This window comes from Armigeres subalbatus, chromosome 2 (assembly GCF_024139115.2).
Source record: "Armigeres subalbatus isolate Guangzhou_Male chromosome 2, GZ_Asu_2, whole genome shotgun sequence".
Lineage (NCBI taxonomy): Eukaryota > Metazoa > Arthropoda > Insecta > Diptera > Culicidae > Armigeres > Armigeres subalbatus.
In genome coordinates this window covers 97,814,029-97,830,283 of record NC_085140.1, presented here as the reverse complement: position 1 = coordinate 97,830,283, position 16,255 = coordinate 97,814,029, and the positions used below count along the sequence as shown (strand labels likewise).

The following is a 16,255-nucleotide window of genomic DNA, read 5'->3' as shown; positions in this document are numbered from 1 at the left end:
GTCCATCCACAACAACTATATGGGAACAACTATTCAACGAGCCTTGTAGGAGAAACATGCGGACACCGTACAGGCCGCTGTTATACTTGTTCAACTTATCATCAAAGTTGGCGAAATGACTTTGGCTTTGGCAGATTTTGTTCTATTATTGTCAGGGGATATTTTATAACAAATTATGCTGAATGACGAACATAATTCAAGAAGAGCAGACAATAGAAGTGACGAAGAACTTTTTCTGGACCAAAATTTGCATGAGTTTGATGAATACTGGGCGAAATCTGCCAGCATAGGGTAAAGGATGTATTTTGAACCATCTTCACAGGGGCTCTTATTTTGAAACACCAAGAAGAATTTGCACTCAGTGGTCCAAAATATGAGCTGTCGAACTGGTGGTCCAAAATACCTCCCTTACCCTATATAGGCTCGCGCGTGATGAAGATTGAAGAAAACGGCCATGGTGTCGACTTATCGCAGTTGAAAATCGCAGACTTAGAAACGAAGTCTTGTAAGTTTCAGCAAAGTGAAGAGCTGGCTGGACTGCATTCAGTAAATCGGCTAATTATTGGAACTCAGTAATCGCCTCCTCATGAGTGCACTAATTGAAATTTCAGCAATTCTTTTAGCATCTGTATCTGTCATAAAAGTCAGTCATGTCTAAACTGTGTTAGGGTAAATGACCCAGTAGTGGAGGAACTAAGCACTTCCCCTCACTGTTTTAGCTCTTAAAACTGATACATATTTTGTTTCTATAACTATTGGTGCAAAGACGGAAAATATTAAAGTGTTTTAATGATAATTACCTATTTTGGATGAATTCCGTGGATTTTTTTCTTTGAATAGTGTGTTGATATGTCAAGCAAACGATAGATCATGTAGACTACTGCGATTAATTCGTAGATTTGACATAACATGGACTACCCCAACTATTGGTACACCACAACCATCGGATCAATTGCCCTAGTACTTGAATATTTTCTTCGAGCTGATGAGGTCTGTTGAGTACGGCCCTGCCGTAAGGTACACAACCTGCTCCCCACGTACGTTGGAGAGAAACGTCACGGGTAGACCGATTGTACCCAGAAGAGAAAAGAACAACTAGCGACCATTCCCACGTTTATTTGCTAAATTAAGTTAGTTCCTAAACATTGAATACTAAAGCGTTTCTAGAGTGAACTCAACCCAATTATTACTGAGAGCCTAATTGGTAAATTGTGCTAAAATATCTATGAAACTATGCTATTCTAATAACAGAAAATTTGCAGTATTCCCTACAATCTAGTGAACTAATAATAACCTACAATTTGTTTACATCTTAAACCTACATGCGAAGGTAAATTTCATAGTCTAAATATTACATAAATACTTAAATCTAGATTGTTTTAGTACGGTAAAGGACTAGAACTAGGTGAATATTTCCATAATAGCTAGTACGAGCCAGAACGAGTGATATTAGTTCGACCATTGTGAACCTGATGACCCGCAAATCTGCACAACGGGACTAAACGTAAGTCATGACAGGGCAAAAACGTTGAATGATCGATAAACACATATGTAACAAATAAGATGAAAAAGATGTAAATTTTAACCCTAAAATGCATTCCATTACAAGAATATAATAATATCCACCTTAAACATAAAGCCTAATTCTACGGTCGTTTTGTGTGGTATTGTTATCTCGGAAATCACCCCCCGTAATTAGTTGGCAAATTCCAACAAGGTCAATACAAATTGATAAGTGAATTTTCTTTAAAACAAATATGTAAAAATTAAATATAGAAATCTGGTTTTAGCATTTTCTAATATTTTTTATGGAATATGGATGAAAATCGTGGCTTTCATTTGAGCGGTCCGCAATCTAGTCATGCGTGGATAAATCTATGAATTAATTTAGAAATTCTCTTTAAAGCAATACGATCGGTACAAGATGTTTGTCACACATCAATGGAACTCAGAGAAAACTGTTATTATTCTGTTATTATTTTAAACACTTTTTTTAAATTAATTCGTTATCTTTGTCAGCTGAATGTGCCATAGAAATACAATACAGAGTAGCTGAGATAAGATATCATCTCTAGCATTCTGAATTCACAAAAAGAGGTATTGAACCACAGTTTAAAAAAGCTTTGTAGGTATCCGTCATTATTCCCTCAACGATGCAAATTGCTCAACAAACAATTAACGCCCATTGTACAATATATCATCGTCCACTCCAACACAATGATTCAACCGTCCCCGTGTGGGTTACCCGGTTCACGCGGCGGTCAACGAGGATGAGTTAACGTGACCTTATACAAAGCCCTTTTTGTACTGCCTCCCCCTTGCCCCAAAAACCCTACTCCGCACTGTCATGCGAAATATTGATTGATCGCAAGTTGCATTGGCGTGTGTTCCGTCAGACGCCGCACTTGGCCGGCGGCGCCACAATTTCCGCATATTGTACCGAACCGAACGAACCGACCGCAACCGGCTCGCAAACGGAAAACGAAAGTCAATTCGCGCGGGCATAGGCCAGGCCGTCGTCGGTCGGCGGCAACGCTAACTAAACGAGAGGTTTCGAACCCGAGTTCACGCAATCAAGCCCCGATTCCGGAAACTATCGGACTCTTTCGGTTGTGATTACTTTTGTGCAGGATGTCGCGGTCCACGGATGCAGAGAGTAAGTAACTGCTCGGATCAATTCACCCAGCGGTGATAATGCGCGTTTCTCGCGAATCTAATCAAATCGGTACAGACGCGGTGCAAAATTCTGAACTCAGTTTTTCGGTGCTGCTTGGTCCACGCGAGAAAGTCTGTCGAGAAGCACTTGAGATGCCGATAGAGCGTGTGGGGATCGTTAAAACTCGTTTGGCCCGCCATTGACGGTGCCGGTTGCCGCTTATGAATTGTTAATTGACTCCGATAAACAATTTGCTGTGCTGCGGGGGCCTGATGGCATCGCTCGGCGCTTCTAACCCGTCGATCGACAGCACCGCAGACGATATGGGTGCGGGTGAGTCGTAAAATGCGAAATGCGACTCACATACGGATACGTACCGCTGATTTCCCCCGCAGAGATAACCGAAGAGTGCGCGAATTGCTGGTTCTTTGTTTGGTTCCACGTCGCTGTCATAATGTCACACAGGAAGCATTCTGGTTTGGGCTGGCTGGTGGTAGACAGAATAAGTTCTATATTGGGAATTCTTATCGGAATATCTGGCGTGGTATGCTGAGGTTTATGGGTGGTTGGTTAGATTCGCGAAGCATGATGGCGAATCATTACAATAGCTCTTCGTTTGGCACGTGATTTCAGTGTGGAATGTAGCATTCTTCTGGAAGTTCTGCTTATTAATTATTATTGGAATATTATTCGAATGAGATTACTGTTTATGAAAGTTAATGAAATAACTTCGAAAACGAGATAGCGATGACAGCTCCGTTGGGCACTATCACGATAAGATGCCTTTCTAAGATTTCTAAGAAAGTTTGAGAACCCCCTGAAGTGAGGGTTTGTTATCTACCAGCCTTAATTCTATTAGGCGTATTCCTAATGTGTAGGCACATATTGATATGCGAAAACATGTACACCAGTTTTTTTTTTCACAATTTCGAATGATTAGAAATCCATTCGAGTTATGAAAATGATTTCATCCTAATTCCGAGAGAGAAATCTATCGAATTCAGAAAAAGAATTAAACAAGCTTGTCATAAACTTCTCGCCAACTGGAATAGCATACTAACGGCTTTTTATGAGTAATCATGCTAATATCAAACGCCGAGCATCATCAAACCCTTTTCTCCTAAATCCCTGGAAAAATCACTCCATTCAGAATTCTGAATTGCAAATTTTTCGAATTCCGAACTACAAATAGAAATTCATCTGAAATCCGTAAAGGAATTCATTTGAATTCTGAATAGGAATTCATCCAAATTCAAAATTCTGAATAGAAGAATTTTTTTTTTTTTTTTTTTTTTTTTTGTCTTTATTAAGGAGACTTTCAGCCCGAGGCTGGCTCGTCTCCGAATTTTGAATAGAAGAAAAAAAAAATAGAAATAGAAATAGAATAGAATAGAAATTCTTCCGAATAGAGGTTTTCGGAATTCTTCCGAATTTCTTATAAGAATTCTTACAAATTCCAAATAGGAATTTTACCGAATTCCGGAAAACTCTTTGGAATTCCGAGAAATAAATGTTACCGTAAATAAATTCTTCCTAATTCCGAAAATGAATTCTTCCTATTTCTAGTTCCGAAAAGGAATTGCTCCCAACTCCGAATTGGATTTTTTTCAATTTAGATTAAGAATTCTTCCAAATTCCGATTAGGAATTCTTTCGATTTCTGAGAAAGAATTCTTTCGAATTCCGAAAAGTATTTTTTATGAATTCCGGAAAGGAATTTAGGGGAACAGACGGCTTTGGCAGGTTTTGTTCTATTATTGGCAGGGGGTTTTTGTCGACCGAATTTTATGAAATTTGGCCACAATATTCTTTGATATGCAAAGAATGTTTAGGCCAAATTTGAGCAAAATCAGTCATAAAAAACCCCCCTGCCAATAATAGAACAAAACCTGCCAAAGCCGTCATTCCCCCTATATGAATTTCGAATTGTTTTTATTCGAATTTTCGAACAGAAGGCTGTTCGCATTCCGAGTACACACAAATTCTATTAACGAATTCGTCGAGATCTCGTAAACAAATTCTTCCTAATATCAAATTGGAAGTCATTCGTATGCCAGATAGGAATTCCTCCGGAATACGAATTTTAAAAAAAACGATTTGCGAATAAGATAGTATTTTCGAGTTCCAAATAGTATTTTATCCGATCTCCAAATAGAAATTCTTCCCAATTTCGAGTGGGAATTTTTCTGAATTCCGAGTAAAAATTCTTCTGAATTCCGATTTCTTCCGAAATAGTTCCGAATAGAAATTCTTACCAATGCCGCATAGATTTTTTCAAATCTTGAAAATAAATTCTTCAGAATTCATAATAAGGTTTCTCCGAATCCCAAATTCTTAAATCCAATAGAAATTCTTCCGAATTCCGAGTATGAGTTCTTCCGAAATTCGAGGAGAATTTCTTCCCAATTACAAATAGGATTTTTTGCGAGGGAATTATTTCAAATTCCGAAAGGAAATTCTTCGAATCTCGAAATAGATTCCTTCCTAATTCCAAGATGGAAATTTTTTAAATCCCGAAACAGATTTGTCCCGAATTCAGATAGAAATGGAATGCTTCCGATTCTTGAGACAAAATCTTCAGGACATCTTCCGAATTATAAAAAAAAGTCTTTCCGATTTCCGAATAGAAATACTTTCGATTTTCGAATTTCAAAACAAAAATTCTTTCGAATTCTAGGCAGTTTTTTTCAAATTTTAAATACTTCTTTTCTTTTAGCATTTTTTATTCAGAATAGCAATCATCCAAATTTGGAATAAAAATCCTTTTAATTTCTGAAAAAAGAATCTCCCAAAATTTCAAAAAATCTTCCGGTTTCCGAAAAGAAATTCTTTCAAATCCTGAAAAGCAAAATTTTTGAAATCCGAAGAGAAATTATTCAAAACTCCGAAATAAAATTCATCCGATTTCCGAAAAGAAATTTCCCCAAAGACGTAGAGGAAGTTCTTCCGAATACTGAAAAGCAATTCTTTTGAATTCCGAAAAGTAATCCTAATTTTTTACAGAGCTCTGGAAAGGAATTCGGATATGATTATTTTTTCCGGATTCCGAAAACCTAATTCCTACAAATACCGAAAGTGAGAATTCCGAAAAATGATTCTTCGCGATTCCGGCTTATGACTTCCAAATAAAAATTCTTCCCAATTTAGAACAAAAAATTATACAATTTTAAAACAGGCAGTCTTACGAATTTGTAATTAGGAGTGCTTTGAAATTCCGAAAGGAAATTCATCCGAAATAGGAATTATTCCGAATTTCTCCGAAAAGGATTTTTTCCTATTCCAAAAAGAAGTTCTTCCGAATTTTAAGAAAAGTTCTTCAAAATTTCGAATTTCAAATTTTCGAATTCAAAAAAGCGTTTTCGTATTAATTTCGTAAAATAATTCTTTCGAATTCCACAAAGAAGTTCTTTCCTATCCCTTAAAGAAATTCTTTCGAATAAGAATACTTTCGAATTCTTTCTTTGTCTTTATTTTAGAGGTTTTCAGCCCTGGGCTGGCTTACCTCTTTGAGTAAAAGTTCTTTTGAATGCCGAGAAGGATTTTCCGATTCCAAAAAGAAGTTCTTCCGAATTTTAAAAACAAGTTCTTCAAAATTTCGAATATGAACACATCCGAAAAACATTCATGAACAACAAAAACAACATGAACAAATTCTAAAAACAAGTTCGTCCTAATTTCGTAAAAGAATTCTTTCGAATTCCACGAAGAAGTTCTTTCCTATCCCTTAAAGAAATTCTTTCGAGCTCCGAATAAGAATTCTTTCGAATTCTGAATATAAATACTTTCGAATTTTGAACAAATTCTTCTGATTTTCGAATAGGAATTCTGCCTTATTCCGAATAAGAATTCTTTCGATTTCCGAAAAGGAATTCTTCCCAATTCCGAAAAGGATTTCTTTCTGAAAGAGTATTCTTTCAAATTCCAAATAGGGATTCTTCCCATTTCCCAGTTCTGTAGCATAACTCCGAAAAGTGTTCCTAATTCCGATTAGAAATTCTTCTCAATTCCGAATAGGAAATCTCCCAAAATCGAAAAAGGTATTCTGCCAAAAAAACAGAAAAGGAATTCTTCCGTATTTCGAAAATAGATTCTTCCCAATTCCGATAAGGAATTCTACTGAAGTCTGAATAGGAATTCTTCAGAATTAAAAACAGAATTTTTTCTGAACTCCGACTTATTCCTACCGACATTCTTCCTAATTCCGAAAAGGAGTTCTTCCGAATCCAAAAAAAAGAGGGTAATACGAATTCAAAATAAATTTTTCTCGATATCCGGAATGGAATTCTTCCGAATCTTGAAAGAGATTTCTTCCCAATTTCTAAAAATATTTTTTCCGAATCCCGAAAAGGTATCTTCCGAATTGAAAAAAAAATCCTCTGGATTCTGAAGACCATTCGTTTTGAATACCAATTATTTTTGTTCCGAATTCTGGAAACAAATTCTTCCGAAACTCGAAAAATATATTTTCGGAATCCCAAAAAAAAGAGTTTTTTGATTTCCAAACTCCGAAAAGGAATGCTTTCGAATTCCGAATAGGAGTTTTTACGAACTTCGAATATGAATCTTTCCTAACTCCGAAAATGAATTCTAAAACCCAGATTAATCCACCTAGCGGTGATGGTGCCTTTCTCGACCTTCGTAAAATGTGTGTGCTTGAAAATAGATGAGCTAGTAGCTAGGAGTAAAAAAGACAAATTTCTTTGTCCGTTCTATGAAAATCAGATTATTTATGGCAAAGATATTGTAGATCCAGTTGAAAACCGAAAATCATATTTTGTCCCATTGTCGGATGTCGCGACTGCATCGCGAGTGGTGCCCGACTATGGCACAGTTGCGCACTACTCGCGATGCAGTTGCAACATCCGGAAATGCGAGAAAATGCGATTGTCGCGAAACCTCGGTTCGGTTTTCAGCTTGATCTACAATATGCCAATAAGAATTTCGACATTTTTGTTTCCTTTTCCAATCTTTTTGACATACATACCCCTGTTTTATTTTACCTACAGTGACTATAATAACAGTGTCGTCAAGTGTCAGAATTGGAACAGAATCGTCTGTCAGTTCCATACAAAAGCGCGTTCCAAATGAGCAGGAGACCTGTCAAACGTGGCACATGACGTTACTCTTCTTATAGGACTCTAATTTTACCCAGTCATATATTTTAAGGATATCACTTTTGGATGTAAATTGAACTGAAGCTCCGACTACACAAAAAGAAAACGAAAATGTCATTCCCATCAAGCGAGCGGAGGGCAATATTTGTTATGATATAAATCTCATGACCGTCTTTCTGCCAAACTCCCGTATGAAGAGGGAGGGAAGTGTATCAGTGTGGAAGCATCCGATAGTTCGTTTTCGAAAGAAATTATAACCTTTCGGTTCAACTTTGTTGCACAAGAAAGGCAAAAAGTATTTTGGCCATAATTTCTAAGGTAATAGTCCAATCTGGCCAACTTTCTAAATAGAACAGGATTCCGCATCTAATGAAATTTGTTGTGAGTAAATCGGTTGAGGGTAAGTCCATTAAAAGTCAGCTAGACTTTTTTACTCGCTTTTTTATAACACATAGTATATTTTGACCATAATTTCTGTGCCCATGGTCCGATCTTCCAAATTTTCAATAGAAAACAATACGACAGGATTCCGCGTCGAATGAATCTTGTTGGAATTATAGATAGTGGAATATATAGATGAGTGAAGATAAATCCTCTGTATCCAAACGAACGGTCAAATGTGTCTCCAAACGAGCATGACGTCACGATTTCAATGGAAACGTTAAGGGCTGTGACGTCATATGTGCGTGTGCACGGGCAGAAAAATCGACTCAGCCATGCTTTCGCTCATCTATATATTCTACTATCTATTGTTGGAATTAAATCGGTTGAGGATAAGTTCCAAAAAAGTGAGCTAAACTTTTCGCACTTTTGGTGCGCGCACACACACAGACATCATCGCAGTTCGTCGAGCTTATACGTATATATGTAACACTATGAGTCTCCAGGCCTTCTGTAAAAGTTTGGTTTTGGAGCGAACATACAGCCTTTTCGTATAAAAAGGCAAAAATGGTGTTTCAGCCATAAATTCCGATCCCATAGTCCGATCTAGCCAATTTTCAATAGAAAACAATGGGACAAGATTCTGCGTCGAAAGCAATCTGTTGCGAGCGTCAATAGATGAAGTCCAAGTGCTAAAAAGTGAGCTAGACTTTTTCGAACACTTTTTCACAATAAATAGTAATTTGACCATAACATCTAAGCCCATAGTCCGATCTGACCAATTTTCAATAAGAAAATATGAGACATTCTGCGTCGAATGCAATTTAATGCGAGCAAATCGGTTGAGGAAAAGTGCTTGAAAAATGAGTGAGTTTTTTTTAGCGATTTTTCCATAAAAAATGGTATAATTTCCGATCCCATAGTCCGATATGGCCAATTTTCAATAGGAAACAACGGGACAGGATTCTACGTCGAATGCAACTTGTTGTGAGCAAATCGGTTAAGGATATGTGCCCGAAAAATGAGTGAAATTTTTTACGCGATTTTTTCGTATGAATTTGTATTTTGGCCATAACTTTCGATCCCATAGTTCGATTTGGCCAATTCCAAATAGGAAACAATGGGACAGGATTCTGCGTCGAATGCAACTTGTTGCAAGCAAATCGGTTGAGGATAAGTGCCCGAAAAATGAGTGACATTTTTTACGCGATTTTTTCGTATGAATTTGTATTTTGGCCATAACTTCTGATCCCATAGTCCGATCTGGCCAATTTCAAATAGGAAATAATGGGACAGGATTTTGCATCGAATGCAACTTGTTGCGAGCAAATCGGTTGAGGATAAGTGCCCGAAAAATGAGTGACATTTTTTACGTGATTTTTTTGTATGAATTTGTATTTTGACCATAACTTCTGATCCCATGGTCCGATCTGGCCAATTTCAAATAGGAAACAATGAGACAGGATTCTGCGTTGAATGCAACTTGTTGCAAGCAAATCGGTTGAGGATAAGTGCCCGAAAAATGAGTGACATTTTTTACGCGATTTTTTCGTATGAATTTGTATTTTGGCCATAACTTCTGATCCCATAGTCCGATCTTGCCAATTTCAAATAGGAAACAATGGGACAGGATTCTGCGTCGAATGCAACTTGTTGCGAGCAAATCGGTTGAGGGTAAGTGCCCGAAAAATGAGTGACATTTTTTGAGTAGTTTTGCGCACACACACACACACATACACACACACATACACACACACATACACACACACACACACACACACACACACACACAGACATCACCTCAATTCGTCGAACTGAGTCGATTGGTATATAACACTATAGGTCTCCGGGCCTTCTATAAAAAGTTTGTTTTTGGAGCGATCATATAGCCTTTACCGTATACTTAGTATACGAGAAAGGCAAAAATGAAAAAATCCTAAAAAATCATTAAAAAAAAATACTTGAAAAAATGCTTCCACATTCCGAATACGAATTCTTCCGAATTTCTAGAAGAATTTCTTCCAAATTTCAAAAAGATGTCTTCCTTATTCTTAAGAAGAATTCTTCCAAACCCTAAATAGGGATTTTTTTCCGAATCTTGAAAGAGATTTCTTCCGAATTCCAAAAAGAAATTCGTCTAAACCGCGAAAAGTGAGTTAGGTATTCTGAATTTCGGAAATGAATTCTTTTGAATTCCGAAAAGGTATAATTCCGAATTTAAAAAAAAAACCTCTGGATTCCGATAAAAAAATCCGAATTCAGAAGAAGAGAATTCTTCCAGAATCCGGAAAGGTTATTCTTCCGAATTCCGAAAAGGGAATTTTTCTGAATTCCGAACAGAAATTCTTTCTAATTTCGAATAGGAATTCTTTTTTTTTTTTTTCAAATATAAATTCTTCCAAACTTCAAACAGTTTTTTTTTCAATTTCAAATGGCTCCCGATGCTCGAAAAAGTTTGTTTTTTTTCTAATTCCAAAACGGAATTCTTCCAAATCCCGACAGAGATTTTTTCCGGATTCCGAAAAGAAATTCTTCCAAATTTTGAAAAGAATTGCTTTCGGATTCCAAAAAGGATTTCTTACGATTCCAAAAAGAAACTCTTTCGAGTTCCGAAAAGGAATTCTTTCAAATTGCAAAAAGTTTTTTTTTTCGGATTCCGAAACGGAACTCTTCTAAATTCCGAAAAGGAATTCTTCCATATTTCAAAAATGGATTCTTCCCAGAATTCTTCAGAATTTAGAATAGAAATTCTTCCGAATTCCGAATAGCAAATCTTCCAAATTCTAATACGAATTCTTTCGATAGAAGTTCTTCCAAATTCAGAATAGGAATTCTTCCGAATTCAGAAACGAATTTCTTCTTTATTCCGACAAGGAGTTCTTCTGAATACCAAAAAATGGGATAAAACGAATTCAAAATAGGAATTGTTTTTCGATGTCCGGAAGGGAATTCTTCCCAATCTTGAAAGAGATTTCTTCCGAATTCCGAGAAGGAATTCTTCCGAATTGAAATACTAATCCTCCGGATTACGAAATGGATTTTTTTTAATTCCATAAAAAAATCTGAAAAGAAATTCTTCCGAATAATTTTATTCCGGGTTCTTAAATAAAAATCTTCCAAAACCCGGAATTTTTTTGCTGAATCCCAAAAGAAATTCTCCGAAAAGAAAATTCTTCCGAATTCCGGAAAGGAAATTCTTTCGAATTTCGAAGAGAAAACATTCTAAATAGGAATGCTAAAGAATGCGAAGATGCGAAAAGAAGTTCTTCCTATTCCGAAAAGAAGTTCTTGCGAATTACGAAAACGTCTTCTGGATTCCGAAATGAAATTCTTTTAAATTCCGAGAAGGAATTCTTCCGAATCCCGGAAGGAAGTTTTTTTTCGAAATAATAATTCTTCCCAATCTTGAAAGAGATTTCTTCCGAATTCTGAGAAGGAATTCCAAAAATGAATTCTTCCAACATCGAAAAAAAATCTTCCGAATACCGAAATATGATTGCTTCCACATTACGAATTTCGAGAAGAATTTCTTCCGAATTTCAAAAAGATGTCTTCCTAATTCTGAAAAGGGGATTATTTAAATTGACAATAGGGATTTCTCCAGGGTTCTGAAGGGAATTCTTTGAAATCCAAAAGGCAACTTTTCCGAATCCTGAAAGAGATTACTTCCGAATCTGGAAAGAGATTTCTATCCAATTTCGAAAAGGAATTCTTCCGAACCCCGACAGTCAGTTATTCCGAATTTCGAAAAAAAAAACTCCTGATTCCGGAAAAAATCGGAATTCAGAAAAAAATATAAAAAAGAATACTTCCGAATTCTGAATATTTTTCTTTCCTATTGGAACTCTTACGAAAACGGAAAATTATTTTTTTCCGAATCTCGAAAAGGAGTTCTTTCGCATTCCGGAAGGGATTGAGCATGATAATGAGCATTATGACCGAACAATTCGTAGTTGCTACTCCGTGATTGACTAGAACTTGCGAAATTGTACAGAGAACACAATAAATGGGGCTTGGGACTAGCTACCCATTCTCAATGTACACGTTTCGGGAGGTCAAATATCTAATAAAATAATCTAATAACGGCGCCGGTCACGTCCTTACGGTCATATAGGAAGGGAAGGATTGTTAGTCCGACTCTCGTTGCTACTAGAGACCGAGTATACCTCTGCATCTCCACGATTGTCTTAGGATAGGATATCGTTTTAGTTGGAAAGGATAATTTATCTGGATTCACTTCGGTAAGTGATGCGATCTATGGGATGGGAAATAATACTCTCGCTGTCTGAAACTTTCACTTTCTGATTTATTCACTCACCCGCGCAAAGCAGAACAAAATTACGACCGGCCGATCGTTTTGCCTTCCGCACAAAGCAAAACCAAATTTCAACGACCGGCCGATCCGCTTACTTGAGAAACACGACTGGACATGACACAAACTTTCACTTTCTCATTTCGTATTCCGGAAGGGATTTCTTCCAAATTTCGGAAGGGAATTCTTTCGAATTCCGAAAAGGGAATTTTTCTAAATTCCGAACAGAAATTTCTTTCAAATTTCGAATAGGAATGCTTCCGAATTCTAAAGGGGAATTCTACATGTTTTCGAGAATAAATCCGGTTTACAAAATTCGGAACATAAATTCTTTCGAATTTCGAAAAGAAAGCTTTTCCAATTTCTAAATAGGAATGCTTCCGATATCCGGAAGAGATTACTTCGAATTCGGAAAAATGGAATTCTTCCGAATCCCAAAAGATATTTGATTCGAATTCCCAAATTTTTTTTTGCATTCCAAAAAGGATTACTTCCGATTCCGAAAAGAAGTTCTTTCGAATTACGAAGAGATCTACCGGATACCGAAATTAAATTCTTCTGAATTCCGAGAAGGAATTCTTCCAAATTTCAGAAAGTGATTAATTCGTAATCCGTAGAGGAATTTTCCTGTATTCCGATTTTTTCGTATTTCTAGAAAGAAATTCTTCCGAAAACCGGAAAAGAAATTTTTCAAATCCCGAAAAGAAGTTTTCTTTTCGAATTCTAAATAAAAATTCTTCCTAATTCCGAAAAAGAATTCTTATTATTTGCATATTAATAAATATTGTGGCCAAATTTCATAAAATTTGCTAAACAAAAACCCCCTGACAATAATAAAACAAATCCTGCCGAAGCCGTCATTTCCCCTAGCTTCCAATGTCTGGAAGAGATTTTTTTTTCCGGAAATCTAAATTCTCGCTTGTGAATTCCAAATATAAATGCTTTCGAATTTGAAAAAAAATACAATTTTCAAATAAAAATGTTTTCGATGTCCGGACGAGATTTCTTCGAATTTCTATACGGAATTCTTCCGAACTCCGACAGAGATGTTTTTCCGAATTCCGAAAATGAATTATTCCGAATTTCGAAAAGGAATTCTTCCGAATTTCGAAAAGGAGTTTTTCCGAATTCCAAAAAGGAGTTCTTCCGAACTCCAACGGAGATTTTTTTCTCCGAATTCCGAAAAGGAATCCTTCTGAATTTCGAAAATAAATTCTTCCGAATTCCGGATATTTTTTCCGAATTCTAGATAGAAATTATTCCGAAACCCAGAAAAAATGTTCCGAATACCGAAAAGGAGTTCTTTTGCATTTCGGAAGGGAATTCTTTCAAATTCCGAAATGGAAATCCTTCCGAATTCCGAATAAGAAAACCTTCCGAATTCCGAAAGGGAATTTTGTTGAATTCCGGAAAGGAATTGGAATGTTTACGAATTTCGAATATGAATTCTTCCAAACTTCAAAGAGAACTGTTTTTTCTATTTCCGAATAGTCTGTCTGTGATGTCCGAAAGAGATTTTTTCCAATTCCGAAACGGAGTTCTTCCGAATTCCAACAAAGATTTTTTCCGGATTCCGAAAAGAAATTCTTCCGAATTTCAAAATCCGATCCGAAAATAAATTCTTCCAAATTGCAAAAATTGTTTTTCCGAATTCCGAAACGGAACTGTTCTAAATTCCGAAAAGGAATTGTCCCAAATTTCGAAAAGTATTTAATCCGCATTCTGAAAAATAATGCTCCCGATTAGGAAAATACGATAATGAATTCTTCCGAATTCCGAAAGGAATTTCTTTCGAATTCTGAATGGGGATTAAGGGAAGGCTCTTGAAATTTTGACCAAAGTTTTGATTTTTTACGGAACTGCTAAGAGTTAGCAAATATTATATATTAACAATATAGTCCACTCTTGCGTAAAACGGGCGAACGTGGATTGAAGCGCTACAACGGATGGCGGTCGAACTATTTTGCCGTAGTCGTCGAAGTAAACGCGTCGACTCGCGTCAATGCTTGGATAACGCGACGCATACTTAAACGCGTTCATCAATGTCATTGTCAAAACGTATAATTTGAGTTCGTATAATGATGTTTGACTCAGAAAATGAACATCAATTTCGCTTATTTCTTTAGTAATATTACCCAATTCCTTAAACCTCATCCAATGACTAAGCGAGGGTGAAAAATATAGCGCATAATAGTGGTGGAATAAATATATTTATTTCATTAATTCAACTAATGAATCTTCTGGATGCACGTAAATAAATCATTTTTTATAAACGTCGTTTTGAGCTTGATGCACAGATTCGGACAATAACGCTGAAATACGGAAGCACCATGCTGTTACTTAATTTTTATCCGCCGCAGATGGTCCAGTTAGGAATAAAAATTCAAGTTTTGCTTGTCAGATTTGAGAGAAAGGTAACTACTGACTACCCAAATTTTCAATTTTTCAATTCATATACAAACATATACAAACAAGCGAGAGACATTAATAACATTTATTATGGATTCAAGCTGACTACCAAAATAAACCAAACGTGGTCGAATTCACTTTAAACTTTTATTTGTAGAAACGCATAAAGGGAAAGGACAAATGTTGATATTGTAGCCGATGCAGCATGCATATGGCGCTCACGGCTAGTTCTGGACGGTCGAAAGTTGGCTTGTGGAAACGACAGTAGAAATTTAAGACAAGAACATATCACGTCTTTTAAGTATCCGCCGACTTGAGCGGCGAATAGAGCTTGAGTCGATGACCGCGTGATCAAGTTGGAAAGGCGTTTCCTGCGGTGGATTATAGCGTCGGAACCCAGTGACACAGACTCAACGGTCGCATGAGTGGTCTGCCAGCTTCAGAGGCGATTAAGCTATGGTCGTGCCAGCCAATGTCCTCAAGATCCCAGTTTGGTGAAATCTCCAGCTGTAGAGTTATAATGCCGAAACCCGGAGTTTTGGTTATGGACCGGTATTGACTTCCCGTGTCCCTCTAACCGGTTTCTTTTGCCTAACTTCTTCATCCTTGGTTAATTACTTATTTTGACATTTTGTAAACAATTAAAAAGCAATGTTAGCTTGATAAATTTTTATGAAATGGTTAGACTTTTTACCACTAGTTAGCGCTATTCGCAGGAAAAGTTGTTCGCTAACCACTTCTATGGGATATTCAAGAGTGGACTATCTTGTACTTTACTTTCTTTGGAGTTAGAGATCTGATATTTTGTGTGTTGTGTTGTGAGAATTTTGTGTTGACTAAATACCTACGCGTTTAAATCAACACTAGTGTTTATTTATCTGAGTCTATCTTCCGATATAACCGATTAATCGATCTCGTGCAAAATGGACCTTGATTTTCCACTTCTTATGCAACCTAAGGTTGCATGATCGTACAATATTGAACGAAATGCAGAGAATGTTCAGTGCCCGTTTGTGTTAGAAAGAGAAAGTTTCCTTTCTCTTTCACTGGTTTCTTAATGTTTTTTTTATTATTTTGCGGAGAAGTTCCGTTCATTCAAAGTCCAGACTATGGATTGCGGCGGCTATGAAATTCAAACTCGAATCGAGATAGGTATTGAAAAACTTTTTAAAACGATCATTCCTCTAAGACGTGTTAATACCCATTCGAAATCAAGTGCGAAAAAAACAGTCATTTCTGGTCGATCCACAATTCAATTATCTTGATTATTCAACACGATCGAGACTCATCGCGCATGAGAATCGCGGCAAAAAAGCAACATGTGGATCAGTTGGTCGGTGGCGGGCGGTCAACGAACGAGATGAATAATTATTATGCGTGCGTA

The 16,255-nt window shown here is 36.7% G+C and overlaps 2 protein-coding genes across 8 annotated transcripts in view; one reads left to right on the top strand and one right to left on the bottom strand.

Moving 5' to 3' along the window:
• LOC134209094 (uncharacterized) overlaps nt 1-2,507 on the top strand; it is an 88,368-nt gene extending 85,861 nt beyond the window's left edge. Inside the window, exon 4 of the mRNA XM_062685071.1 lies at nt 2,397-2,507. Coding sequence (XP_062541055.1) covers nt 2,397-2,507 — 111 coding nt within the window. The remainder of the gene's footprint in view (nt 1-2,396) is intronic.
• The window catches only part of LOC134210268 (uncharacterized), a 332,517-nt gene that overhangs the window by 236,020 nt on the left and 80,242 nt on the right, over nt 1-16,255 (bottom strand). The gene's annotated exons all lie outside the window — the stretch shown is intronic.